Source organism: Monosiga brevicollis, genomic scaffold, assembly GCF_000002865.3.
Source record: "Monosiga brevicollis MX1 MONBRscaffold_17 genomic scaffold, whole genome shotgun sequence".
Lineage (NCBI taxonomy): Eukaryota > Choanoflagellata > Craspedida > Salpingoecidae > Monosiga > Monosiga brevicollis.
The window spans coordinates 218,616-244,956 of NW_001865054.1; the positions used below are offsets into that span (position 1 = coordinate 218,616).

The 26,341-nt window shown below is 55.4% G+C and overlaps 6 protein-coding genes across 6 annotated transcripts; 4 read left to right on the plus strand and 2 right to left on the minus strand.

Annotated features, from left to right (window-relative positions):
* Nucleotides 1-4,184: 4,184 nt before the first annotated feature.
* MONBRDRAFT_9758 (uncharacterized protein) lies at nt 4,185-7,446 on the minus strand (the record flags this gene model as incomplete). The annotated part of the gene is made up of 8 exons (XM_001747514.1): nt 4,185-4,916; nt 5,536-5,750; nt 5,936-6,083; nt 6,182-6,253; nt 6,343-6,402; nt 6,574-6,804; nt 6,908-6,982; nt 7,381-7,446. The coding sequence occupies 8 exons, from the start codon at nt 7,444-7,446 to the stop codon at nt 4,185-4,187; spliced, it is 1,599 nt and encodes a 532-aa protein (XP_001747566.1).
* Nucleotides 7,447-8,405: 959 nt separating this feature from the next.
* MONBRDRAFT_33205 (uncharacterized protein) lies at nt 8,406-10,420 on the plus strand (the record flags this gene model as incomplete). Its single annotated transcript, XM_001747427.1, has 7 exons — nt 8,406-8,626; nt 8,793-8,863; nt 9,021-9,118; nt 9,204-9,527; nt 9,650-9,760; nt 9,932-10,127; nt 10,230-10,420. 7 exons carry the CDS (start codon nt 8,406-8,408, stop codon nt 10,418-10,420), a joined length of 1,212 nt encoding a protein of 403 aa, XP_001747479.1.
* A 2,067-nt stretch (nt 10,421-12,487) lies between these two features.
* On the plus strand, nt 12,488-15,339 carry MONBRDRAFT_27045 (uncharacterized protein; the record flags this gene model as incomplete). Its single annotated transcript, XM_001747428.1, has 12 exons — nt 12,488-12,539; nt 12,623-12,788; nt 12,892-12,952; nt 13,209-13,287; nt 13,386-13,538; nt 13,670-13,770; nt 13,896-13,954; nt 14,060-14,087; nt 14,216-14,281; nt 14,732-14,821; nt 14,913-15,105; nt 15,221-15,339. 12 exons carry the CDS (start codon nt 12,488-12,490, stop codon nt 15,337-15,339), a joined length of 1,167 nt encoding a protein of 388 aa, XP_001747480.1.
* Nucleotides 15,340-15,496: 157 nt separating this feature from the next.
* MONBRDRAFT_37836 (uncharacterized protein) lies at nt 15,497-19,223 on the minus strand. Its single transcript, XM_001747515.1, has 2 exons — nt 18,775-19,223; nt 15,497-18,612 (listed from the first exon to the last, which is right to left on the minus strand). Exons 1-2 carry the CDS (start codon nt 18,995-18,997, stop codon nt 15,929-15,931), a joined length of 2,907 nt encoding a protein of 968 aa, XP_001747567.1. The 5' UTR covers nt 18,998-19,223; the 3' UTR covers nt 15,497-15,928.
* A 365-nt stretch (nt 19,224-19,588) lies between these two features.
* On the plus strand, nt 19,589-23,581 carry MONBRDRAFT_27047 (uncharacterized protein; the record flags this gene model as incomplete). The annotated part of the gene is made up of 14 exons (XM_001747429.1): nt 19,589-19,682; nt 19,750-19,828; nt 20,183-20,282; nt 20,325-20,352; nt 20,394-20,505; nt 20,594-20,702; nt 20,810-20,915; nt 21,003-21,142; nt 21,234-21,513; nt 21,610-21,653; nt 21,757-21,949; nt 22,074-22,141; nt 22,261-22,594; nt 22,689-23,581. 14 exons carry the CDS (start codon nt 19,589-19,591, stop codon nt 23,579-23,581), a joined length of 2,580 nt encoding a protein of 859 aa, XP_001747481.1.
* An 811-nt stretch (nt 23,582-24,392) lies between these two features.
* Nucleotides 24,393-26,310, plus strand: MONBRDRAFT_33207 (uncharacterized protein; the record flags this gene model as incomplete). The annotated part of the gene is made up of 4 exons (XM_001747430.1): nt 24,393-24,673; nt 24,766-24,850; nt 25,244-25,489; nt 25,635-26,310. The coding sequence occupies 4 exons, from the start codon at nt 24,393-24,395 to the stop codon at nt 26,064-26,066; spliced, it is 1,044 nt and encodes a 347-aa protein (XP_001747482.1). The 3' UTR covers nt 26,067-26,310.
* Between the last annotated feature and the right edge of the window lie 31 nt (nt 26,311-26,341).

A 26,341-nucleotide genomic window follows, 5' to 3' on the forward strand; every position in this document is an offset into this window, starting at 1 on the left:
AGCCCAGTGCAAAGGCAGCTTGCCCTCGCTGTCACCCACAAGAAAGTGTACGCGATAACTCTGTAGCAGCAAGGCCACGTGTTCAATAGCATTGTGGTAGCATGCCCAGTGCAGGGGCGTCATGCCATACTCATCAAAGCTCTCAAGCGTTGGTGCCAAGTCGGGGAATGCTTGCAGCAAGTACTGCATGCAGGCCACTGTCGAGCTGCTGACGGTAAAGTGAAACACGCTGCGCTGGGCCGAATCCTACAACGCAACAAACAAAGTGCCACGATCAACTGGTGCTCGAGCGTTTGCTGAAGCGAATGACAATTGATGCACATGCATGCTGGGAAGGCGGCCCCATACCACGATGGTTGGATCAGCACCACACTGCAGTAAAAAGGCAAGCATATTTGGATCGGCCTGCATGCAAGCCCAGTGAAGTGCAACCTTGCCCTCGTTGTCTACACATTTGCACCAATACAAGTTGGCCATGAGCCCAGACGCGATCGCCTTCATGGGGCTTGCCAGGTACCGACAAGCTAGTGGCGTGCGTCATCAGACCTGGTGCGTTCACATCAGCCCCTTTGCGGACCAAATGTTCGCAGCAAGCAAGATCATTGCCCACGACCGCGTACACGAGAGGTGTTCGGCCCAAGGCATCGCGGTCATTGACCGGGATCTACATGAAGTCGGTCACCCAGAGCCGATGGAAAATAGGTCAGCTCAAATGCAAGGTAGGACGGGAAGAGACACCGACTCCAGTCGGTCCCATGGATCAACAGGGTGGCTAGGGCCAACACATCTGCTTTGCTTCTCTTTTTCTTACCTTAACTTTGCGAGAACCACCACGTCGCGCGGAATGGATTCGATGCTTGCCGGTCAAGATCTTGGTGACTGTTTTGATGTCACCAATGGCAGCTGCATAGTGGAGGGGATTGACGGCCTCGGCAGCATCCTCTGGTGTCAGGATATGAGCTATAGCCCAAGGCATAGACATGAACGTGAGGTTTATCGAACTGTGTGCAACCTGTCGCACCAAGCAGCCGACGCCGTCTTGACTGCAAAAGGGTTGAACGAGGGCACGCATCGAACACACCGGTATCCGAACTGTCGATGTTGGACGCACTCAGCGAAGGTGCTTGGTGATCAACTAGATTTAGATTACAACGCAAAGCAGAGAGGATAGGGGTGAGAAGAAGCAGTCATGGGCACGCGCTTCGGAAACATGCGACCGGGGCAGCGTCTTTGGGCTGGGCTGGCAAGTCGCACCCGTGAGCTGGGATGTGTCCATGGTGCTTGGACCCTGGCGATCAGACTGCAATTTGTGTTCGATGCCTTTGGGAGGTCGGCGCGGCGTAGCCACCTAATCATAGGGCAGAGCGACAAGCCGAACCATCAAGTTGTGGTGAGCTATCAAGCAATACCGCTGTCAAGGCTCGCCCGCAGCGAGAGAGGGCAAGAGCGAACACGGCAACCAAGCACGATTAGCAACACGACTGACGGCTGCAACTGCTCATGCAACACACCACGCACCCGAACCAAAGAGGCTGGCCAGCAAAACTTGTGAAGAAATGGCTCAGCACGGCTTTAACAACAACAACGGCACCCACTTGGCGCCGTGGTCAGCGCCGGGGCACGGGGTGAGGGCAGCCCGAAACCGAGGAAGGCGGCGATGGCAATGACATGCGTGTGGGAGAATTGAAAGGTATCAGAGCAAGACCGAAAGAGAGAGAGACATGAAAGAGACGCGTCGTTAAGGTCGACTGATTTCCATTTTCGTAAATTTAATTTTGGAGGACAAAGAAATTGTGGTTAGGCAAGGTTTAAAAGAGCCCCGTCAGTGTGGCGAGTCGTTCGAAATCCTCTTCCGCAGCAGGGACGTGCGCAAGTGGATAGTCGGCTCCCAACGCACGAGCGACGAGGAAACCCGAAATCAGGGACAGGTCGTGGCCGTTGCCGGGGGTGGAGTATGATCCACAAAAGTACGTGTGGTCGCGCCCTTGGAAAAATCGCAACGCCAGCGAGCGCGTCAAGTTGGCCAGGTGGAGGTGAGGATGATTGCGCTCATTGCGCACTTCACCCAGCACGCCCTTGGGCGGGATGTCGCGATTGTAGGTAACCATCATCGGGAGCTCCGAGCGCGCGTGATAGGCGGCCCGATACCAGGAGCCAATAATGAAGGTGTTGGTGCATCGACGCGGCTGGCCGGGCGCTTGCTCTGACATCTCGACAAAATTGGCAAAACGACCGGCTTTGATTCGCTCCCGGATATCAGCTGGTAGCACTGACTCATCCGAGTGAATGAAGCCCCGCTCAAAGGCCTCGCAGTCTTCGTCGGCATAGGCCACACCTCGCAGTAGGCGTGCTGTGCCCGCATGTTCGGTTGGTAGACAGGCTGCGGCGGCCTGGGCATTACAAGCGTACACCACCGCTGAGGCATCCAGGACAGTGCCCTGTGAGAGCGTGATACGATGCCCACCATCGGGGCACAAGGCATGGGCCACCACTACGCAGCCCGTGTACACTTGTACATCGCGCAGCAGCGCACGAAAGACCAGGGAGCTATCGTGCTGCCATGAAAGCATCTGTGGCTTGCTATTCAGCGGAATCAGGTCATCAATAGCTACGAATAGACGAACAAGGCAGACACGGGAGCTGTGAACGCGCGTTGAACTGAGCAATCTCATCTCGACGGGCCGCTCAGATCGACCGGCTTCCTCACAAGCACCCCCCCAAAGCTGTAGCTGAGAGGATGCCAGCAAGAGCCACACTGCATGGTGCTCGAGCATACCGGGAAGAATGATGGCAGGAACACGGTCAATCTGGGTTGTAAGAAAGCTAGATGAATAGATGGGAACAATGACATCCTCATAAAACTCGGTAGAGATGCCCGCGAGCCACACGGCCGCGCGCAGCGTAATAAGGTTGAACGGATTGAGGACGCTAAAATGGTAGAGCGACGGCATGTCGGTGCCATTGCATAGCGTTGAGACCCAGCGCACCAGAGCCACCAAGCGACCCCAACGTTGCAAGTCACAGCGATAGGCTTTGTTCAATCCCAAATCTGTGCTGGCATGGGCGAAATCGCCTGTTTACGCGGCGGCCGTTCATGAGGGTGAGCCATGCGCGAGATCGTTGTCTTGAGCAGCATGACCAAATCTCCATCTCATGGTAGCCATTAACCGACCGCGAGGTGTACGGATGTAAAAGGGCAGCGTCACGGGTTCACGCTCGATACCCAGCAGGTCCAGCAGTGCCTCGTAATTTCGAAAATATTTTGGAGGCCAGGCCAACACCGAAAGACCTGCCGATTTCGCGAAGCGGCCGAGTGGGTCAATGGGAATGAAGCAAGCCTCGCTGATCTCTTTTTCAAATATATCCCAAGATACATCACGCGCACGCATACCTGTGCGAACGCCATTGGGCCAGTCATGGACCTTGGCGTTGCCACCGACGCGCTCTTCCTTTTCCACGAGGCTCACGCGGTAACCACTGCGGGCAAGTGCAAACGCAGCCGAGCAGCCTGCAATGCCACCACCGACAACCACAACATGGGACCCTCTAGGCAACGATACCCGGCGCGCCGGCCACAGCCGGAAAACCCGTTTGGTCAAAAATCGCAGCGCCCAGAACAGGGCCAACCCCGCAGCCAGCCAGTAGCCTGCCTCACACAGGCAGGTGCAACTCGGCACGATGCAATCCAGTGCAGCGGCCATGCTTGTAGGCTGTATCAGCCAAAAAAAAAAAAAAAAAAAAAAAAAAAAAAGCGGTCAGTCGGTCAGTCGGTCAGTCGGTCAGTCGGTCAGTCGGTCAGTCGGTCAGTCGGTCAGTCGGTCAGTCGGCCAGTCGGTCAGTCTCATGCAGGCCACTGCGCCTGCGGGCGCCAGCCCTGAATCGGCCTGCTCTGGGTGGGGTCTTAAACCCGCGATCCAAAACCGGCAACACCGACCAGAACGGGCCAACTGTCGTACCCAAGTGAATGATAATATTCTTGACACACCAAAATGCATGACAATTTGTTTTTGCTCCTTGATCGCTGATGAAAAAAATTTTATGGACATTTTGGTTTCAACGCCCTCCCCCCTGAACCATATTGTTCCAGGGCTTTGCTTGGCAGTCATCCTGCCTCGCCAGCTTCGCGCAACCGGAAAAGGCTTTGCAGTCAATCAGGTCTCAATTAGACAGGATGCCAGCCTCTTTTAGCCCAGCTTGGGCGCTGGGGTTGGAGGTACATTAGAGAGGTCGTAGCGTGCACTCTTATTGGCTTGCCGTTGAACATAAAACAGGATGTAGGCTTGACGCTCGAGCACATCCTCAGCCGTCGTCACGCTAACACGAGCATCGTTCTTGACCACCCAAGCGCCTATTGTAGGATTGTACACCAAAGCCTTGTAATGACCCGCCGTCAAACTGCTGCCTTCGTGCACAACCATAGCCATCAAGTCGTAAAGCGCCGTGCCACGCGAGGCAATGGGCTTTGGGGTGCCCTCGTGATCTGCAGCCAAGTATGGACTCAGGTCCAGCACCAAGGGGCAGGCAACATGGTACTGGAGCTTGCATCGGTCCGTTTGCTGCCAGCGAAAGCGCTTCAAATGTATTTTGAGAACTTGCGGCGCGCTGATGAGTCTTGTGTACTTTTGAGCGTTGCGTGTCGTCGTCACGGCTGCCATGGTAGAGCCCAGACCTGTTACCGACTGGCTCGTGCGCATCGCTGGAGTGTGCGGTGTGCCATCCTCGGCAGTCGCGCGAGCTCGTCGTGGCGATGCTTCGGTGGAGCCCGCCGGCAAGACTGACTCAACACCAGCTTCACCGCGGGTCAAACCAACGCGGCGGGCACCAGCATTGCTTCCAGTGCGCTCAGCAGAAACACGCGAGGTGGGAGTGCCGGTCGACTCAAAGTGTGGTTGACTCAAGCGCCGAGAAAGTCGCCGCTGCTTGAATGAGCAGGCCTTACATCTATCCAGCAAGGTCATTCCGTGCAACAAGTGTGTGATTCTGCACGAAGCGCACTTCAGCGAGCATTGACAAGGGACCGATTTGCTGTGCCGCCAATAGCATCCGCCGAATATGGCTCGGCTCAGCCTGCAATGGGCTCAACGGAATTGTCACGTACTTGTAGGCATCTTGGAGGAGATCTACACCTAAAAACTCATTGTGCAACAAATCCTCGAGCTGCAAGTTGTTGCCTACGCGATGCCCGCAGATGGGAAGAGTGAGATGTGTGAGACGGGAAAACAAACACATGGCAAGCTGGCTGGGTTGACTTGCAGCCAGCTGTCACGCACGCACCTTGATCCACATCTACGCTGAGCGATAAACAGCCCAAATCCTGCTCGGCTTCACTGGCATGCTGGCAGTGGCCACACACGATGGTCGAGCGCACTCGGCCCAAAAAAATGGACTCAAAATGCTCTAGAATGGCAGGTACCCCACCTCCTGTCTTTGTCAAATGTGACCGCACCTGATCGACCCGACAGAGAATACCATACCAGGTCATGAGCAGTTCAAAAAAAAGCGTACATGTTCGCGCAGCAGTCAAAGCCACCATACCTGTTCAAGCTCGGTCATGATACGCTCATCCAGGGTCATCAGAAATTCGTGGGCGTCTTGCTGCATGAAACCTTGAAATTGTGGAACACGCTTCCACACAGTGGCCAGCAACCAGTTTGGGGTCACGAGGACCCAACGGCCCGACCAGAGGACGCGAAAAAGTGACTCGATCAAATAAACAAAGGGCTTGTCCAAATCTGTTGTGTCTGCATCGACTATCACATGAAAAGAAAAAAAGAAAAAAAATCAGAAAAAAAAAATTAACGGAATCCGCAACGGGCATATGAGCAGCGTGGGTCAAGTCTGTTTCCGCACAGGACCATCGGGCCGGTCGGATGCCAGAATAAAGCGAAGGCCATGGTTGCTTCAGGCTGTTACAGCTGGTAAGAAAAAAACCGACCTTTGGGCTTCTTGCGGGCATTTCGTCGGTGAGACTGCAGGGAAACTTGTGGTGCTTCCATCAACTCGTGAACCTGGACTGTGGGTTGACGCTCGATCTTGTGAATAGGGCGGGTCGCCACGGAAGGCGATGTACCGCTCGTTGCACCCTGTGACAAGCACCATTTTTCAGATTCAACGGAGTGAGGAGACTGTCGCACGAGCATCCTCACCCGTATGAGATGGCAACTGTACCAGCAGGGCATACCACGGATGCAAATGCACCAGAAAGGACAAGCTCGTACAGCAGGCGCCGAATAATGTCCACGTGAGCATACGCCTGAGGGAGTAAACGGCGATGAGTGACACAACGATGCAGATCAAAGCATCGTGTTATGGAACCACAACAAAAACCGCGGTTGTGCGTACCTGAAGAACCGCGTTCATGTAGCAGGTTTGACCCAGGTTACGCAAGCCGGTCATGCCTGGCTGCTTTGAGAGGGGTTTATTAGACTGTCCCCGCAATCCCCGCAGATGACCCCAACCAACATCCTGATATGAGAGTGGTACAAGCCACCACGGCCATGCACAACAGCTTGGCAAGGCTTGAAGCTGATGCAGAGACAGTGCGACTTGCTGCCTCAAATGTAATTTATCTACCTTGTTAGTATGAGCGAGGCTGTGGAGAGAGGTGCGATTGGCAGCACTGAGCCGTCGAAACGCCGGCGAAGCAGAGGTACTCGCTAAAGGCCTCCCAGAGTTGTTGGCGCTGCTTGTGCGGGTAGCGGCGGCGTGCTTGTGCCAGGCCATGAGCACTTTTGCCAGCAAGCTGTTTTCAAAGTGGCGCTGGGCTGTAGCTGTGCGGTCCGAGTCCGCATAAACGCCTGTGCGCTGTTGGGAGTACAATGTATTCAAAATGGCAACAAATGATCTTTGTGAATAACAGGCGGCTGGAAGAATCTTGCAAGCACCAGATGCATGTATCTATACGTACCAGCGGCAGTCCAGCGTCAGGATCAGTGCGCACGACACGTCCGGAACGCAGCTTGCGCACGCCTGAGTACTGGGTCTGGTTCGGGGAAGGGTGGCGAGAGGATGAGGTGGGATGGGGCCTACACAACACAGAGATGATTGCACCCAGCACCAGCTCAAATCGGAGGGAAGGACTTTGAACAAACGGACATGCAGTTCCTCAAGTGCCTCGCGAAGGCGACGAATGCCTTGATGCTGATCTGCATTCAGAATCCAATCCTCGCATTGGTAGCTGCGGAGAAGATCAAATATACCCGAGGCACGTGACATGAGACAAGTGGCGACGATGCGAAATCGTCAAGTCAGCACTGATGCAGAGGTCTTGCTAGGCTGTGCACATACCAATACACTGTGCGCTGGCTAATGTCAAATACAATGCCATGATCGGTCTGCTTCCGATGGGTCAGGGCATGACCTTCATCATAACGTCCGCACCCGATGTGACCACAGATAAGGCAGGCCCATAAAGAGGAGGTTGTACCACACTCGGCACAGGCCCATGCCTCGGGTTGCAGAAGCGCTTGCTGAACCGAAGACGGTGCCACGGTCAGTTTTCGGCTGGGTAAAGCATCGAGCCAATGTACAGGTACAGAGGAGGGCCGGGCCAGGCCGCCAGGATGAGTTTGGCGCGAACGCAAGCATCTGGGCAGACGCAAAGTGCCTGTTTGAGCCTACCTGCGGAGATGGCCGCAAGTTGACATATTGGTAAATTAGGCCGAATGTCAATGCGTGGAGCGCAAAAATAGTCCGTCTGATCAAGGTAGGGGGACCTGCAGTTCAGCCGGCAGGTGGAAGGTTGGCTGAGCAGCTCCTTCGTGCAAGTGGGGCTGGCAGCAGGCAGCAGGCAGCAGGCAGCACTTTGTTGAGGTTCGCGCGGTGAACCTCGCCTCGACCTGCTCAAAAGCGATGCAGGCACTACGCGTCCGTAGCGACAGAGACGCGACGGGTCAGTGCAGCAATGACATGCGTTGCACGAGGAGGGGACTGCTCCTATCGTCGATGTGCCTGCCCCTCATGCCGTGCGAGTGCCTACCTGCGGACACAGGCGAAACCAACCTATAAATGAAGCAGACACGCTCGCATACTCAAATGCACATGCGCATGCACAACCACACAGGGACAAGCACACAGATCTGTGCCCAGTTGAGCGAGCACGCGCCCGCCTTGTGTAGCTGCAGACCTGTATGTGGATGGGTGGGTGGGGCTTGTGTGCGTGTCGAGGCCTCACCCACATTACCGTTCTCGTTCTCCCTCTTGCTCTCTGTATAAGAGTGTGCGTGCGTGCGCGTGTGAGCGCGCCAGCGTGTGTGTGGGCTGCCACCGCCCGACACCGCCGCCCCACACACACCAACGCGAGAAGAGAAAGACACAGCCCCGAAAGCAGTGACGAACACCAAATTTGCACAGGGCAAACATCAGGGAGAAGGAATGTCAGCTTTTTTCTGCTGCAGCGTGAAGAGATGGCAGATGGTTTGATGGGGACCGGAACGAGTGCCACGGCGGGCGTGGTGGCGCCCCCGGCTCTGCGCAGGATATGGCGTGGGGAAGAGGCAGTGCAGCAGGTGGTGCGTGGGTATTTGACTCGGGGCAACGTTCTTGTCTGGGAGCCTGCAGAGGAGAAGTATCTACGCGCACAATGGCACCTTGTTCCGCAACCCCTCGGCACGCTCGTCAATCACGTGTACGCTCTTGGCTCACTGCTCGATCAATGATGCATCTTTTGGCCGGAAGAACCCTGAATACCAGTGGGAGGGGGTGGGTTGGACATGATGGGATTATCGAAGGCGAAAGGCACACACCCCGGTCGGTGAACTGACCCCTGGCCACGTGTCGCTCTGTACTCTTAGAATGCAGAATGGGTTCCATGGGCCTCCCTATCAACTCGAGCCTGAGGCCGTGACCTTGCTGCTAGCCCATGGTGAGACGCTGCTCCACATCCTCAATCAGAATGCATGGCGATTCATACATGAGGAAGGCTGGGCAATGAGTCGTCAGGTTGGGTGACATGGAGGAGAGTCCAGGGAATGTGAGGCATTCGCCCAGATCAAGCTGATGTGTGGTCGCCACTTGCTTAGGTGCCATTGAGCTGTATGACGGCGAAGCTTACCAGCCGCCCGAGCCGGAATTGATTCAGCACGTGCGAGAACAGCGCTTGGACAGCGTGATGCTTCAGGTCTGTTTTTGAGAAAGTAGGACTTTGTTCAATGGCAGAGTGACAATCGTTCATCTTTTCTTTATTCTCCTCTTGTCCTCTTTAGATGGAGCACTACTGTAGTACCAGCGAGCTCTCGACGGCTGATCCGGCATCCGAAGCTTCACTCAAGCCCATCGCAAGCAACGAACCGGGCAGCGATGATGCCACACTTGTTGTTGCCGATAATGAGACCCCAACCACAACTCTCGACGGGGAGGGATCGGACGATCAGGATGAATCGATCGCCGACATGTCTGTCAAAGACCAGGCTGAGCCTGTGCCGAAGCGCGCCAAACGCGCCAAGCGCTCCAAGCGTGCTGATCCTGACTTACCACGCACCATTCTACCGTGGCGTCTGAACCGTGCTGACATTCTACGCTGGCTCAAGGTAGCCGCGGCGCATGAGTCGCCATGATTGATCCCATTCGAACCCGCATCCATTTATGACCTTTCTGGAATAAACTGCACCTTGCCTGCCTGTAGTTTCCTTGGGCGGGGCGTGGGCGGCAGATGATTGAGGCTATGCGCGAGCAAGTTAAGCTGCCGGATTTATCACGACAGGAGCTGGCCACCTCTGACCCCAATACCACATGGAGCAGTCTCAAGCGCAGCGCACTCAAGGTAAGAAGCCAACTACCCGTTGTGTTATGGGCTCGCGTCTGTCGTTGTTACCGTCGGACATGTTTCCCCGTGCGCTGTTTCCCGGCTCTTGGCAGCAACACTCGCTTATAAATACATTCGCGCGCATGCTTATTCTTTGTTCCGCTGCATTGCCTGGGGGCGTTGTCATAGGCAGTGGATTCGGTGCGCTTTATGATTCCTCGCTTGCCCACGGCATCGCGGCTGGAATCCCTCCCCCGTGCTGCTTTGGCGTTTCCAACCACTGCCCAACAACGCCGCCGGGAGATGGTTTATCACGATCTCGTGCAGCGTGGCTACTATCTGACTTCGGGCATCAAATTTGGAGGCGACTATCTTGTGTACCCAGGTCTGCGCTCGCCTGCACGACGATCATCCTTGACAGGCATCAACTGACCATCTCACGCGAACAATCTCTTTGTACCTCTCTCTCCCTCTCTCTCTCTTGTAGGTGATCCCTATCGCTACCATTCGCACTTTGTGGCGCGCGTGGTGCCGCACACCGCATCCATTTCACCCATGGATGTATTGGCCCTTGGTCGGCTGGGCACAGTGGTGAAAAAGGCCCCCGTTTTATGTTCGGTTGATGTGGATCGCGGCACGATAAGCTACATGTCCATCGAGTGGACAGGTGCAAATTGAGTGCGCCGTCCAAGCGCACATCTCGTCTGCGACGAGACAAAATCAAGCCCGGCAGTGCCTGCCCTGGGAGTACAGTGGATCTGGCCCATGTGCATCAGCAAAGACCGTACGCTGGGTATCAATTGACTGTCCGCCAGAGAATCACTCTGCGAAGCCCATTGTCAGCCGAGCTGGACCTTTGGGCACGTGTCCTTCTTAACATATGGGCAGATGGGGTCGAAAAGGCTTATGCAATCAGACCTTGCCACCTCGCCAGCCCACCTGAGACGCTGAATCATTCCCAGTACGGTTGCCCGATTCAGGAGCCACCTCTTCCTCGTCAACGAAGAGATGGTGCGAAATGCCCTTGGCACTTGTTTGATTGGTGGTGAGAATATAGGCTTCAGTGGCACCAATTGCAAAGTTGGTCTCAGTGCCGTCGTCTGCAAACCCACCCTCTGTGGCCACCCTCTCACCGTCGACATAGACCTCCATCAGCTCGACATCTAAGAGTGGGAAGACCAGGTTGATGGATCAGTGCCAGCCCAAGATAAAACATGGCACGACCTAGAACAGGCGGTAGCGATCCAAGATCGAACCTAGCGATATACTGTGTTCTTCGCCAGCCACAATGGCCCGCCACAAAATGGTTGAGTTGGCAACTGTATCGGCAAAGTCACCCGCTGCTTTGCCATCGATATGCAAGGCATATCTAGAACAACACGCGCGCGCATTCAAGGACGGGTCCCCGCCCAGGTCAGGAAGGATTGCACGAGCTTTGAAAAGGTATAAACGTCCACCTGGATGCACAACGTACTCGTAGCGTAGACCTTGTGTACGAATGCTCAAGACGCCAGTGTGCTGGTCTGAACCACGCCCAAAAGTAAATTCCTCTGCACCAACCAACTTGAACATCCAGTTCTGAGAGCAACCCGAACCGAGGCGGCCAGAGTTTATGCACCACAACCAGCATGAGCCTGGCTGTGATCAAGGCAGAGGAAAACTTTGAAGTTTGTGACACCGAGACCCTGAAGATACATGGCCGAGCAGACCTTGCGAAAAATTTCCTTGCCGTCCACGTGAATCACACGCCGCCCGCTCGTTGTACCATGTTCAAACACCTGCCATCAAGGCGTGGGTCATTGAGCTGACACGCAGCATTCAGTCGCGCGAGGGCAGCGTTGATGTCCTGTTGCACGACCATGGATACCATAACCTACAATCGTGTGGTTTCCATCACGCAGCGGGACAGTCCATTGCAAGCGGCTGGGACCGAGTCGCTCCACCTTGGCCATGTTTGGTCCGTTTCAGCAGTGATGCCCGACACGCTGACACACAACCAAAGCCCTTCCCAAGACGGGCACAAAGCTGTTACAAAGCTGGCCCAAGCACAATTCCCAATACCGTCACTCTACTTCACTGCCAGGAACGTGAGCCCCAGACCACCATCAACGCCAACGAGAGACACTTTGATCGATAAAAAAAAAAAAATTTGACACAAACACCAAAAACAAGGTCGTTCTGCTTTTTTTCTGACATTTGAACCATTTTTTCTCAAACAAATCATACGAAACGGAACGAAGCGGGGAAAAGAGCGAGAGAGAGAGCGGGCTTTGGTGAGAGTGAGTGAGAGTGAGTGAGTGAGAGTGAGTGAGTGAGGTCAGGGGAGAAGGGTGTTGTGGGAAGAGCACGGCAGACACGCGTGAGTCGAGGGGGCGGCAGAAATGCCACCAGCCAAGCGACACGTCCGTGGACGGCACGGCAGCAATCGTGCCAAGCGCTCCAAGCGGTGAGGCCATGGAGCTGCGTCGCGCGTCAGCGGTCAAACACCACTTGATCTGCCAAGGATCCAATGAAGCGTCATGACCTGGGCTGATCAACCTTCATTGCTGTCGTGGGTTATTGCTGTGCATACATAGACGCCCGCCCAAGCGCAACCTAGCATGCAAAGAGTCTCTACCAGCGGAATGGCGTAAGCTGAGTCGCATGGAGCCCACGCGATGTCATCAGAGTTCAGGCCTCTGTGGGCATGGGGTTGGGCCTGGTCTCGGCTGACTCATACTCTTGTGCATACCCCTAATCGGCACCATGGCTTGCTTGGCTGCCTCAGTCAATGCCGACGAATTGGATGACTCTGAAAGTATGATGCTCGGGCCCCTGTTATGCCAACCCACGCAGCTGCTTGTGCGTTTCACCCGCACGAACCGATGCGAAATGCCGCAGGCGAGGCAAATGCATTGGCCGAGGACTACCAACGCAATGCCAGCGATGTTTCCACGAGTGAAATGCTTGAAAGCGTGTCAGAACTCATGCGGGGGGTAGACTTTGCCGCTCCTACCCACGTCTTTCGTGAGCCAACCCCGCCCCCTCGACGTACAAAGTCACCGGCGTAAGCCAAGAGCCTTGCTTGACTCATAAAACAGCTGCCTCTTGACCGCCCGAACTCTGAATTCGGCGGCAATCTCAACCTCATACGTGGTTTCATGGCATAGACGTGGACAGCCTCCCCGAATCAATTTCATCTCTGCCATCACCAGCGATGATACACAAAACGTAGGATGGGGTTGTGGTCTGCGCCTCGTTTCCTTTTGGAAAAAAAAGGGGGGGCACTCTAGCACACAGGCTCAAACCCCTCTTTGACCTTGCCCGCAGGCCACGGGGTCCTGGCTACCAGACCGGCAACATTCGACTCGATCACCCAGCTTAGTGTGTTCATTGTCTACTCTCTCAGCACTTGTCGGAGCTCCATGACAAGCATCTTCTGCTCACTTCTTGCACGTGGTGGGCTCCGCCTTGCGCCTTGCCATAGCCCCCATCGCGAGATTTGCGACATATCGGAGCCAAGGTGCAGAGCATTGGGCAAAGCCTCTTGGTGCTAGCCTCCAAAGGTCAGAGGACAGAGCAAAGGAATATCAGACTAAACCTTGAGTATTAGGTGAACCAAAGGGCATGATTCTCACCGCGATATGACATTGACTATTTACAGATAGCCCTGAAACATCGCGGCAACTGCCGCCTGTCCTGATGCAGCAGGTCCTGCAGTATACAGCTGAGCTTGAGTCTATGATTTTTGCGCTGCGGGCCACACTGACGCCAACTGCAGACGCGGGACGCCTGCGTGGACGCTCGATGCATCAAGGTCGCTCCATCCACCTTCCTAGCTTTTTTGCGTGCCTGTCGCTCGCTCTGTGTGTGGTGTCCCCAGCAACTGTGCTCAAAGTAGCCTTGCCTTGGTACACCTTGACATGTCCCATACGCAATGGACGATAGACGCCATGCGCACCCCCCAGAACGATGACAGTATGGGCGAGAGCGGCGAATCGGGTGGTGATGCCGATGAATCAAGTTGCGAAACGGATGCGGGCTCGGTGGTATGCGGCCTTGGCGACGTCATTTTGTTTCGTTGTCACACCCCTGCAACTTTGTGCACGACACGAGATGGCAAACTTGGTGTATATTCTTTTCTTTTCTCATTCATCGTGGGCATGCATGCTAGGCACCCATGGTCAAACCTGAATGCACCTCAGCCATGTTTATCGATGGCCAATTGCACCGGTACGCATCCGGCGACTGAGAACGTAGCGCCAGAGAACAGGCATTGCGACCGGCATTTTGATTGCATTTTCTGTACTCACGGCTTAAATTTGGTCGTTATCCCAGCAAAAATGACAACAGTGCTCCGCCCGTGGTAAGACGAGAGGGCCCTACAAGGCTGATCACGAACATTTGCCCGAGCCACGCGGCGCCATGCGAGTTGATTGAGAGAAGAAAGTTTTGCGCTAACTCGTGTGCGCGTCCCTGTTTGAACTTTCGCAGCGCCGAGTCGAGCGCTCAGGCAACCCTGACCACAGCTTTGAACTCGTCTGGCAAGCATTGATTGAGGTCAGAGCAAGCAGCGTTCTTTTCTTGGTTTTTTTTTTTTTTTTTTTTTTTTTTTTTGTTGTTGTTGTTGTTGTTGTTGTTGTTGTTGTTGTTGTTGTTGTTGTTGTTGAGCTGTCTGCTTTGTCGTGTTTGTCGGTGCACCAGCCTCAATGAGCCTGAAGTTTAAATTTGGGGTATCAGCAGCCAGCTCATCTTTGACCCGAATGTGAAGTTTGTGCAGGATGGTACGCTCAAATCGCTCCGTTTTTCCACCATGACCCGCCGCGATCGGTGCCGTATCCATGGTATTGCCAAGGTTAGGCGCAAAGTTGAGGCGGGTGCGCCATCATGTCTATCAAAACACGACATGCGTCGTCCTCCTTCTCCTCCTCCTCCTTTCTCTCTCTCTCTCTCTCTCTCTCTCTCACGACCTTTGTGCCCCTGGTACTTTATGATGTTGACCCTGGATAGACCTTTGGCCTTCGCAGCCACAGTCGTGGTCAAGGATCGTTGAAAGCCCCAATATTGTCCAAAACGGCCGCAACAGGACTGCCACCCGAGGTACGCATGCTGATGTCGCCCAATGCCCTCGTGCATCGGCGAATGGCGCCTATATACCCTGTCTTTGCTCACCAATCTGCTTGGATCCAAGGCGGCTTATGGCATCTGCCAGCAACAGTGGCGATCGTGGTCCGCTGGTGGTGGAGCAGCAGCCATGCAGTCCCTGCTTGGTCGGGCATCTGCTCCCAATACCATGCACGCCGCCTATGCCTCTGCTGCCCCTCAACCAAGCGCATCTGCCGATGCAGAGGCGAGCCTGACCGCAAGCAACCTAGGACACCGATGTAAGCAGCCACGGTCAAAGTGCGCCTCGCTGATTGCGACCGGGCCGACGGTTTTGGTTGTGGTTTTTTGATTGACTGGTCTGGATGTCTTTTTTACCCCTTTCCCCATCTGCAGTGTTAACCGGCATGGGGTGGACGCCTGGCACCGGGTTGGGCGCTACGCGCAATGGCATTGTGGCCCCGATTCAAGCTGTCCGGCGCCCGCGCCGCCAGGGTTTGGGAAATTATGATTGAACTGCTGGACAGATTTTGGGTCAGCAAGCTGTGTCTGCGGCTGTGCCGCGCAAATCAAGCATTCGATCCTGATCATCTTGCTGTCATTTTTTTTTTATACATGTAAATGAGGTGAGAGTTGAAATCCATGAAAATATTACACAATCTTGTGACACAATTGGAACTTTGAGATCAATTTTAAGACTTCAAGAAGAGAGTCGAAAAGGCATCAACGCGCGTCCAAAAAATGGGTTCAGGGCGCCAAGAGGGAGACGGACAAGATCAGGCATGCAGCTGTAAAAAACGTAATGAAGATAACATACGTACGTGCCAGCAGAAGAGAAGATCGATCAACAAAGCGATCCTTGGCTAGCGCGCAGAGTATATCCGAGAATTACGCACAGACGGCGACAGCCACCACTTGAGTCACCTCAGCTAGAGCCAAGGCAACTGCACACCTCAAAAAGGGGCACGCACACGCACGCACCCGATACAACACACACGCAAACAAGCACGCTCACAGGACCACATCAAACAGGAAGAGGCACGAGTGCTTGTGTGTTTCTTAAACACACACAAGTCATCGTGGAGGGGCGCGAGGAGCAAAAGCCTACTCGGCAGCCTCAGCCAAGGGAATGAGCAGAAATTCTGTACCCAAGTGCAATGGCATCTGCTTGAGATGAATGACTTGTCCGTCTTCGGCAACGGCCAGATGACAGCCAGCAAGCGCTTCCGAAGCGAGCGCGATCATGACCCCGTCACGAGGCTCCACAATCAAACGGGTAAACCGGCCTCCAGAGCCATTGACGTCAGCATGCTGGCTCCAAGGCGCTGCACGCAAAAATCCAGAGCTGCCGCTGTTCATCACGCGGAGCTGCACCACCAAACGGTCTTCAACAGAGTCCGAGTGGGCAGTGACGCAGAACACGGCAGCCTCGGCCCAAGCATTGGTGGCAGCGGTGAGGGTACCATCAGGGTTGCAGACGAGAAGCTGGCCATTCAGGCCAGACTTGATGACAACACGCTGGCCAGTCTTCAACACGGCCTGCGGAAGCTCAGCGTGGTCGATAGCGGTGACATTGTTCTCCTCGTTTTCCTCGTCGCTCAAAAGCTCATCCACGCATACCCACTCATCGCTTGAAGAGGAGGCCTCCTCGTGCGCATTCTCATGCGCCTCGGCTGGGGTGGCTGGGGTGGCGGCGGTGGCGGCGCGGGCGCCAGGCAAGGCTGAACCTTGCTGAGGGCTGGCTGATGCAGCCATACACTCTTGAAGGGCGGTTTCATTGATCTTGCACACGATGGGCACGGGGCGCGACTGCGCCACGGCTGCTTCATCGGCCTCCAAGGCAGCACGCAACTGAGCCGCTCGGGCCTCAAGCCGCTGCAGCTTGGCGGTTCGATGCTCTACGCGAGCTTCCGGCCCCATGCGATTGAGCAGGGCCTCGAACCTTTCTCCACCCTGACGGTGCGGTGAGTGGCTCGGCTGCTGGAGCTCGTCCGCAGAAAAGTCATTCCCACGGCCGCCAAAACCGCCGCGACCACGACCAAAACCACCAAAGCCACGACCGCGACCAAAGCCGCCACGGCCGCGACCACAACCACCAAAACCAAACCCAAAACCAAAGCCATGATGCCCAAAGCCATGGTGGCCGTGGTGAGGACCGTGGTGAGGACCTTGGCCAGCAAAGCCGTGGTGACGGCCGAGGAACGGACCATCCCAGTCAGGGGCTGGCCCAAAAGCGGGGTGGCCCTGAGCAGGATCGCTAGGACGATCATGATTGCCATGCTGCCCGTTAAGGTGCGAGCTCGAGTCGGCTTCGTAGACGTTGCGCGCCATGCCGGCGTTGCTCTCGTTCTCTTGGCTCTCGTTCTCTTGGCTCAAAGGTTGGCGAAACAGGTGAAAACGGGCCTCCGGGGGCGGGGCTGTAGTCATGGCTTCGCGGGCAGACGATGGTGACAAACGCACATCGCCCGACGGCTCCACACAGACCCAGTAGCCAGGCTCCCCGGGATATTGGCCCTCCACCAGCACACCCACCAGCGACGCCTCCGTCTCGGGCTCACCTTCATCCTTGGCTTTGTCGCAGCCGGTGGTCTTGTTCACCGGACTTAGGCGCACCCAGACTGCATCCCGCACGTTTGCGGAGGCCCCGAGCGTTCCCTCAAGCAGCGCCAGGTATGGCCCATCGACGCCACGACGCAGCTGAATGCGGCCCTGATCATCGCAGGCCACAACCAGCAGTCGAGCAAAGGGCCCCCATCCACCACGGCAATTCACCGCAAAATTGGACTCGATGCGCAAACCACCCTTGCGGCTCTTGAAGGTGGCGTGGGGTGCCATTGTGCGCACCATCACCACTGTACCGGGCTCAAGCGTGCTCAAATCCGAAACAAGGTCAAAGGACTGGGCCTTGCGCTCCCAATGATGAGTACGAAACTCATTGCGCCAGTCACCGTGGCGTGTGCCATGATGGTGATGATGATGATGATGATGTCCGTGACCACCTCGACCACCAAAGCCGCGACCGCGACCGCGACCGCGACCACGGCCACGACCGTGAACACGCTCCACCAAAATGAGTGCGGCATCGCGGGCCTGTTGCTTCCGCACCAACGAACTCTCTGCCGCAGTGTCGCAAGCAGTGGCCTTGACCTCAGAGACAACCTTGTCCTTGCAGCGCATACCATGGCCAGTCGCCTCGGTCTCGCCCATGGTTGTAGCGGCTTGGCTCGTCGCCTCAGTTTCAGTTTCGGTTGCAACCGCATCAGCGGCTGCCGGTTGACGGTGACGACGTGCCTGCTTGCGCGGCTTGGCTCCCGTGGCCTCAACCACCGATTTGGTGGCCGTGACCATGGCCTTGGCCGTGTCCACGGCGGCTCGAGCATCGACCAAACGAGCAGCATTGTCCGACTTGACCTGCTCCACATAGGCCTTGACCGTTTCGATAGTGCGGCGATTTTGCTCCTTCACGCGCGCCAAACGGGCCTTGGCAGCGTCAAGCTGATCCAGCGCTGCAGCATATGCCACCCCCGCCGTATCCACCACGTTGACCTCGGCCTCATCCTTGGCGCTCGCAGCCTGAGGGCTGCTGGAGACAATAGCGTTTGAGGCATCGGCATCCGCATCGGCATCCGCATCGGCATCCGCATCGGCATCCAAGGCATTCACGGCATCAGTGGGAACCATCTTGATGCGCAAAGGCGTCGACGCCGAGCTGGTCGCCACGGCGCCGAGCGCTGCCTTGAAGCTGGCCTTGTCGCGACACAAGCGCCATTCACCCTCGGCCACGGCATCTATAATTTAAAAAATAAAAAAGCAGAATGTGAGTCAAAAAAGAAGATTTCGATCATGAACCAACCCGTGTGCAAGAGCTTGGGTGTCTCGATACTGGATGTCTCGATATACAGCCCGGAAAGCGTATGGGGTACATTCAACGACCAGGACATCCAACTCACCATGCTGAACAGCAACAGCAAAATCGCTAAACCAGCCGCCATTGTGCCCAGCAAGCGCTGGAAACTTGGGGCCGACCTCGTTCAGGAAGCGCTTGGGCCGCGTCAGCAGCGCATGCTTCACCGACATGCGTCGCACCTCGTCCAGGTAGAAAGCCTTGACGTTGAGCTGGTCCGACGCTTCAGCCGGTCCGGCAACGGAAGGATTGATCGCCGCCGAGTCCATGATTGCACAGCTCAAATACGACGGTGCAACAGTGTGCGTGCGTGGACAGTGCGTGTACCAGATGTGCGTGTTTGTGCGAGTGTTGTGAGGGCAGAGCAGCGCGCAGTGTAGAACAAGTCTCGATCGCGTCGCCCGAAAAACTTGAAGGGATCCACCCGGTGATTGGAAGAAGGCTCGTAGTTGACCTACGAACCACTGCTATCCAACCAATGCCGCCGTTCCCGACTTTGTTTCCAACAAAAAAAATGCCACTGGCTCACCGCCACCCGGCACTTGTTGACCCCCTTCAACGCCAACGATCGACACTGACCGCGCGGCACGCCAACACAGCCATCACAACACACACACACACACACACACACACACACACATGAAAGCAGAAGGTCGGTGGACACACGTAGCCCCGTCATCAACCAAATTTAGCACACACACACACACAACGTCAGCGTTCGTCGACTCAGCAAAAGTCTGACAAATAAATATAAGTATTGTGACTGCGTTCGCTAAAATGGGTTTGTTGATGTTTTATTTTGTTTGTTTTGGGACGCTGATCTACACTATCTGATAGACGCGAAGCGAATGACAAGAGTCATGAACCGCAACGTGGTCGGCCGGCTGCCGGTGCTCGCGCTGCTCGTGTGGGCAAGTCTGGTGGCCCTGGCTCATGCAGCTGGTGATCCAGACGGTGAGTCAGTCGGGCCTGCAGCGCCATGCGCCTTACCACCCTCTTGATCTCGCGTGGCTGGATGAAGGTCCTCAATGCAATGCCACTTTGCAGGGCTGGGCAGCGGCCTCGGAGGTCAAACCCTGCATCTTGCGACTGGCGAACTGGTACGCTGGCGCAGGCATCGCCAATCTCTATGGGTGTAGCTGTTTTCATGCTGGCCATCTATGTGCACTGCCTTGTTCTTTACCGCTCATCTTGATGTACCCGTACTTGAACACGACGGCGCCAGCCGCGTACAGGCCGACCGCCCGCCTCCGGCTTGGTGGACAACTACCTTGAGGTTGATGTCGTGGTGGCCGGTGGGGGCTCGTCCGGAGTCAGTGCCGCCATCGCTGCTGCCCGTTCCGGCGCAAGGACCGTGATCTTGCAAGGCCGCCCCGTTGTAAGTAGTGTAGTCGACGGCTCGCCCGAACCAGCTGGCATTTGCTGACCCAGGCATGACCATGCCGATCCTTCAGTTTGGCGGCAACGCAGGCTCGGAGATTAAACTTGCCATGGTTGGTGCCTGTGGCCCACGCTGGAAAGACTCCAACAACTACACGCTCGAATGCCGTGAAGGTGAGGATATGATCCACACTCTCATGTCGTATCATTTACCAGCGACAAGTGTGGTGGGTGCAACGCATGGGTGCGTTGCACCTTGTTTCACATGCCACCTGGACCACCTAGGCGGCATTGTTGAAGAATATACGCTCGACAATGCCATCAACAACCCCAATCACGTGGCCGAGCTCTTCTCCCTCGAGCTCTACAACAAGATCCGCATGGAGCCCAATCTTCAGTCCGTCAAGCTGCCCGCTGCGCTGCAGTCCAGTATCACATATTCTCATCCCCTCCTGGGCCTGCTTTTTCGACCTCCACCTTGCCAGATACTTCTTAAACACGTGGCTTGTATCCGTCGTTAAGAATGGCACCCAAATTGTCACCGCCGTTGCCGAAGACCAGCAGTCGCAAAATCGCTACATCATCAACGCTCGGGTCTGAAGCTGTGCCCACCCCCTTCGTCCCTTGCTTTGTCAGTTGCACGATGCCAGAACTTTTGGTGCCCTAGAGCTTACATACCTCTTGCCCTTGACATCATGCAGCAATTCATTGACGCCAGCGGTGACGGGCGCCTGGGTGCGGAAGCCGGTGCAGAGTTCATTATGGGACGGGAGGGGCCCTCCGACTTTAATGAGAGCCTGGCTGAAGGTATGCTCATCTCGTGTCCGTCAATGCCAAACATCACCTCCACCTGCCCATCCATATGACTAAACTGTCATGAACGCCGACTCCTAGGTCCAGACAGTGAAACTGAAGGCTCTTCCCTGGCCTTTGTGGCCGTCGAAATGGACACGCCTCAAACCTATCGAGCCCCGCCCTGGGCTCGCAAATTCAACGCCACCGACTTCAAGTTTCGTGGCCTCTCTGACATGCAGGTCCGCTGGCCGCCATGATCAAAGCCCTTCAATATGCTTTTCCCGAGGTAGGGCTGCTCTTGATATCGCTGATCATCTTGTCATCCTCTAGTATGGCTATTGGTGGATTGAAATCTCCTGGCCTTACAATACGGTCACGGACAACGAGCCCATTCGCGATCGACTGTTTGAGAACCTGTTCGGCGTTTGGGATTACATCAAAAACTCGGGTCAAGTCTCGGGCTCGTCTCACTGGGCCCTTCAGTGGTTTGGCCAAGTTCCCTGCAAACGAGAGGGGCGTCGCTTTCGTGGCCTGTACGTCTCTTCCCAAAACGACATCATGCGCAATCCCAACGCCGACCCACCTCAAGTCCCAGACCTCTATTACGATCGTTCGTTCGTTCGCTTCATTCTGTCAGCTCCACAATGCCCGAGCGCCTTCCTGCTGCCTGTGCCCCTCCCATCTCACTTTTTTTGTGTGACGACAGGAGTTGCTTTCGCTGGTTGGAACTTTGACCTGCACAACCCCAAGGTGTGAAGAAGCGATGACCTCGTGCATCTCCCACCCTGGTTTCACAGCCAGTAACGACATGGTGGTCTGATTGCCGTGATCCCCGCATGATTACACATGGCAGGGCATGTTTGACACGGCCCACCCTCCCTATGTGGCGTACAAAAGCCCATACATGTTTTCGACCCCGCTTCGCTCTCTCATCAGCAAGGACGTGGACAACTTGTTTTTTGCCGGTCGCCTGGGCAGCTTCTCCCACGTCGTTTTTGGCTCGCAGCGCGTCATGAAGACCTGCTCAACTATGGGTCAAGCTGTTGGTAGGCCTTGGCCCATGCCTCCACACAGGTGTCTGGAATGACTTGTGACTGTCAAAATCGCCCACCACTCAATGTTTCTCATCCACCTTCTGGAACACCTTGGCGTGTGCATCAACAATGACAGGAACAGCAGCGGCTTTAGCTGCACGCCTGGGATGCAAGGCTTTGGATCTCCCAAGCAATCCTGAAGCGGTGCTGTGCAATCTTGACGATCTGTGCACCTTGCCAGTTATAGCTGCATAACGACCATGCTACCCGCATGATGCCAAGCGGCTTCTCATACTAGCCCGGGTGTGTATTGCTGACCCTAGCTCTGGAGCCTGCAACAACAGCTTATCCGAGACGATGCCTACTTAATTGGCGTATTAAACGAGGATCCACGAGACTATGCCCGAAATGCAAGCGTTCAAGCCTCGACAGAGCTGTTTGCGGGCGGCATTGACGGCCGGGCCCGCAACGTCCTCACAGGCCAGACGCGTGCCGTCGTGACACCCCTCCAAGCCCATACAGGGATGGGAGGTGTCCCCGTGGGTCAAGGCATCAACGGTACCAATCGCTGGATGAGTACCAAGCTCCCGGCTTGGATGACTCTCAGCCTCCCACAGCCAGCAAAAGTGCGCCAGGCTCAGCTCACCTTTGATACTGGTTCGTATACCTTCCCGACGTGAGCAATGGCGTGATTCCCAAGTCAGCTTGGATGCAGCTTGAATGCACTTACCACCCACAATGTCTCGACTAGGCATGCATCGACTGCTGACCTTTGCAGTGCGCGACTATCGCTTTGGTATTTGGAAGGCCCAGCCCGAGACTGTCCGGGACTACACCATTGAGGGCCTGGTGGAAGGTCAATGGCAGCTTTTGTGCAATATTACCGGCAACTATCAGCGCCGTCGCGTGCATTCGCTGCCATGCTCACCCATCCATCCGGACCCCGGCACACCGAGTGGTGGTGGCAGCTCGCCGCTGCCTCCAGCCTCAGCTGCAGACGTTCGAGCTTCGACTTGCGACCCCTCTGCCCCCTCACAATTGTGGACGCTCAATGCGCATGGTCAGCTCCAAAACCTGCAAGGAGCCCAGCTTTGCCTCACCTTCAGCAACAGCTCGGCTGCCTATCAGGCACACGGCAATGCAATACAGGTGGCGCCATGTGCCACAGCACCGACGTGGCGCCTGGACCCCACACTAATCAACGGTACCACTGTGCGGCTCGAATCAAGCGTACCCTGTATCGACTATCAGGGAGAATGTCAGTGTGCCAAGTTTGTGGCGTCAAACCACGAGGTTCAAGAGGGCGCTGGTGTAGAGCTGTGGAGCTGTACTGACATGGGCTCGGAGGGCACGTGGACCTTTCTACAAAAGTCCAGCAAAAACAACGCCTTCATGATCGCGACAGGTGGCTATTGCTTGGACCACCAAACGCCGTTTGCCAGCTCGGCCTATGCGGCTCACCGCAATCAAGCGCAAACCGCAGCAGATGCCCTGGGTCTTCAAAACAGCGCCACGGCCTATTCAGACATACGCATCAACGTGACGGCCACCAACGGCATTGACCGTGCCCACATCCTCGAAGTGCGCCTTTATGACGAGGAGGGACAAAAGCCTTTTCCTCGCTATGGCGGGACGTCATTCTAACACGAGCCCACATGGTCTACCTTGGGGAGGACGATAGACATATTCTTCAAAGGGCATATGAGCTACGTTGCGCGTGTGGCTGTAACAATGCGAGCGCACGTCACCATACTGGAGAAAACAATCAATTTGGAAGAGCACGAACCGGAACCGGATTGTCGTGTGGGTGGTGTGGCTGTGATTTGCAAGTTGACACGTTGACAGGCCTTGATTTGCTCGAGTCCCGCCCCGCCCCGGCAGCTGTAAATTACCAATCAAAACACGTCTGCTGTCTGCGATCTTGGCACGTTTCCAGACCACAATAAACACATGGCCGGTCCTTCCCATCCCCCTTGAACCCGGCTGCTCAGCCATGTCCCCCTACATCGCATCGGCACGTCGACCCATGGCGCGACAAATTCTGCTTTTCCCGCCCAACAGCCGTCGTCATAGGTACATTCAAACTGTACTTGTTGTCATACTTTATGGGAAAACCCTGCTCGCTGTCCTTGGCTCTCTCTCTCAAACTTCCTCTCTCTCTCTCTCTCTCTGTCAAACTTTCTCTCTAATGTGTGTCATTCACTGTTTTGGGGGTTTTGTTGGGGGTGGGGGAGAAAGACATGAGCAGACTGGGACGGTCTGAACGGACGTTGGTGTCAGCTCGGAGAGGCAGCAGGCGCAGAGACGTGCAGAAGAGTACATGTAGGGTTGCCTTGGACCTGGATTGCTGAGCTGAGCGCTGTCTGGCTGTGGCACGCTGGCACACAAAGAAACACGTTGGTCAGAACCATTCAGGTTTAGCCCCGCCGTGGAAGCACGACCCCACAACGAGAGCATGGCAGCAGCTCCTTCCCGTGCGCTCCTGATCTCAGCCAACGTGGGCACCCTCTTCGAGGAGTATCAGGCACTGGCTGAGACATGGCTCTCCGCCATCGCAAAGGTGAGCCAAAAACGATCCAATCTCGCCCATACGCCCGATCCCAACGCTCATATGCGTCCCTTTGGTGCATGCCAGGCCATTGAGGCAGCCAATCCAGGTTTTGTGGCCCTCCATATGCAGGAGCTGGGTGGGAAAGCATACCAAGATGGAATTGCCAACGTTGATAACTTTGCCCAGTCCGTGACAGCGTTCACTTCCCACTTGACAGCTTTCTTCCTCTCGCTCTCTCTCTACCCCTGGTCTCTTAACTCACCGGTTGCTGCCGCAGGGTCTTGCTCGAACACTTGCCGCCGGGCATGTTTGACCGAAGCCTTGCCATTCTGGACGATAGCGGCCAGTCTCCCTCCTTCACGGTATTAAATGTGCAAGCCCGGGATGAAACACGCATTGCAACAGACGGATTGATTGTCTTGGGTTCCCAGCTGACACTTTTGCCTTGCCCGCGTTTCTAACGCTTAGGCACTTGGATCAATCTATCTAATTGCACCGACAATTTCCGCAACTATTTTTGACCACGACTCGAACACTTATGAGCCGGTTGAGGGCCATGTCGTTCATCTTTCCAGCACGGCTGCTTCCAAGACGAGCCAATTCCGACGCAGCCGCTTTGCAGACAATGCCTACCCAATTGTGAGCCCTGCCCGTCCTTTTCCTCCTGACATCGAGTCTTTCCACCCTTGCTCTTCGCATGTGCCCAATCAGGGACGAAAAAATGCACTCATCAATATTCCTTTTCTCAAACGTAGCCATGGACACGAAAGGGCTTTTCCATCACGCGCTGGCGCTTGAATGAGCAACCCACGGCCTTCATCAACAGCCACCTTTTTCATGATGCAAGCAATATGACAGCCCTCAAGACTTCGCCGTCGCAGTATGCTTTGTGTCGTCAGCAGGCGCTGCAATACACCGTCGATGCGATCACACAACCAGATGAAGACACCTTCCTGTTTGGTGATCTTAATTTTCGACTTGCCCTCAAGGACGCCCTGCCGGTAAGCGCCTCTGCCTTTGGCTCAACCTTTCCCCAGCCGCCTTGCACCACTTGAAGTTGCCGTCTTGGGCGTTTGCCTGACACGCGGTGATGTCTTCCCTTGCTTCCACCCCCCCCCCCCCATCGTGCTTTTGACTGAGCCGCAGGTCTTGGCACAACGGTTGAAGTGCGTCGAGAAGAAGGTGGATGTCGCTGACGGTGGCGAGAAATCAGTCGTGCTGCGCGATGCCAATGGCGACGATTGCCTCTGTGTGACTGCCAAGTCCTTCCTTCTCAAAGACAAAGAGCGCATTTTTTATGAAGAGAGAGGCGAGTCCATGCGCCCATTTGATGTTGAGGGCACCATGCTGCCCTCGGGCTACACAGAATGCCCCATCACATTCCCTCCAACCTACCCATACCAAGAGGACTTGGCCCGACCCTGTGAGTTCCTGGAGAAGCGCTGTCCCGCTTGGTGTGATCGAATCATCATGTCCAGTGAAGCAGAGACCCGGGCCATTTCGGCCTCCTATGGCGTAATAGGCCTGGATGTATGCATGGGGGATCACAAGCCCGTTATGCTTACCATTCAGCTATAAAGCAGGACCCTCAAGTCTGATTTCAATTACCTTTCGAGTCTATCCAACGGCCGTCAACGCGTCTGTGATTGGTTTGAGCGGCGTCATTTCAGTTTCCATGCTGCTGTAAGCAGTCTTTGCTATGATCAAGTCGTGCTCAGAACTAGAAAGCTTGGCGACTAGAGCCATGCATGTTGTTTCCAAAGTGAGCTCAAACTTGGGCCATGAGTCGGCCCGCCAGTGGCCCAGAATTGAAAACAATGTCATGGGTGTTTTTGTTTTCGGTTACACACGCA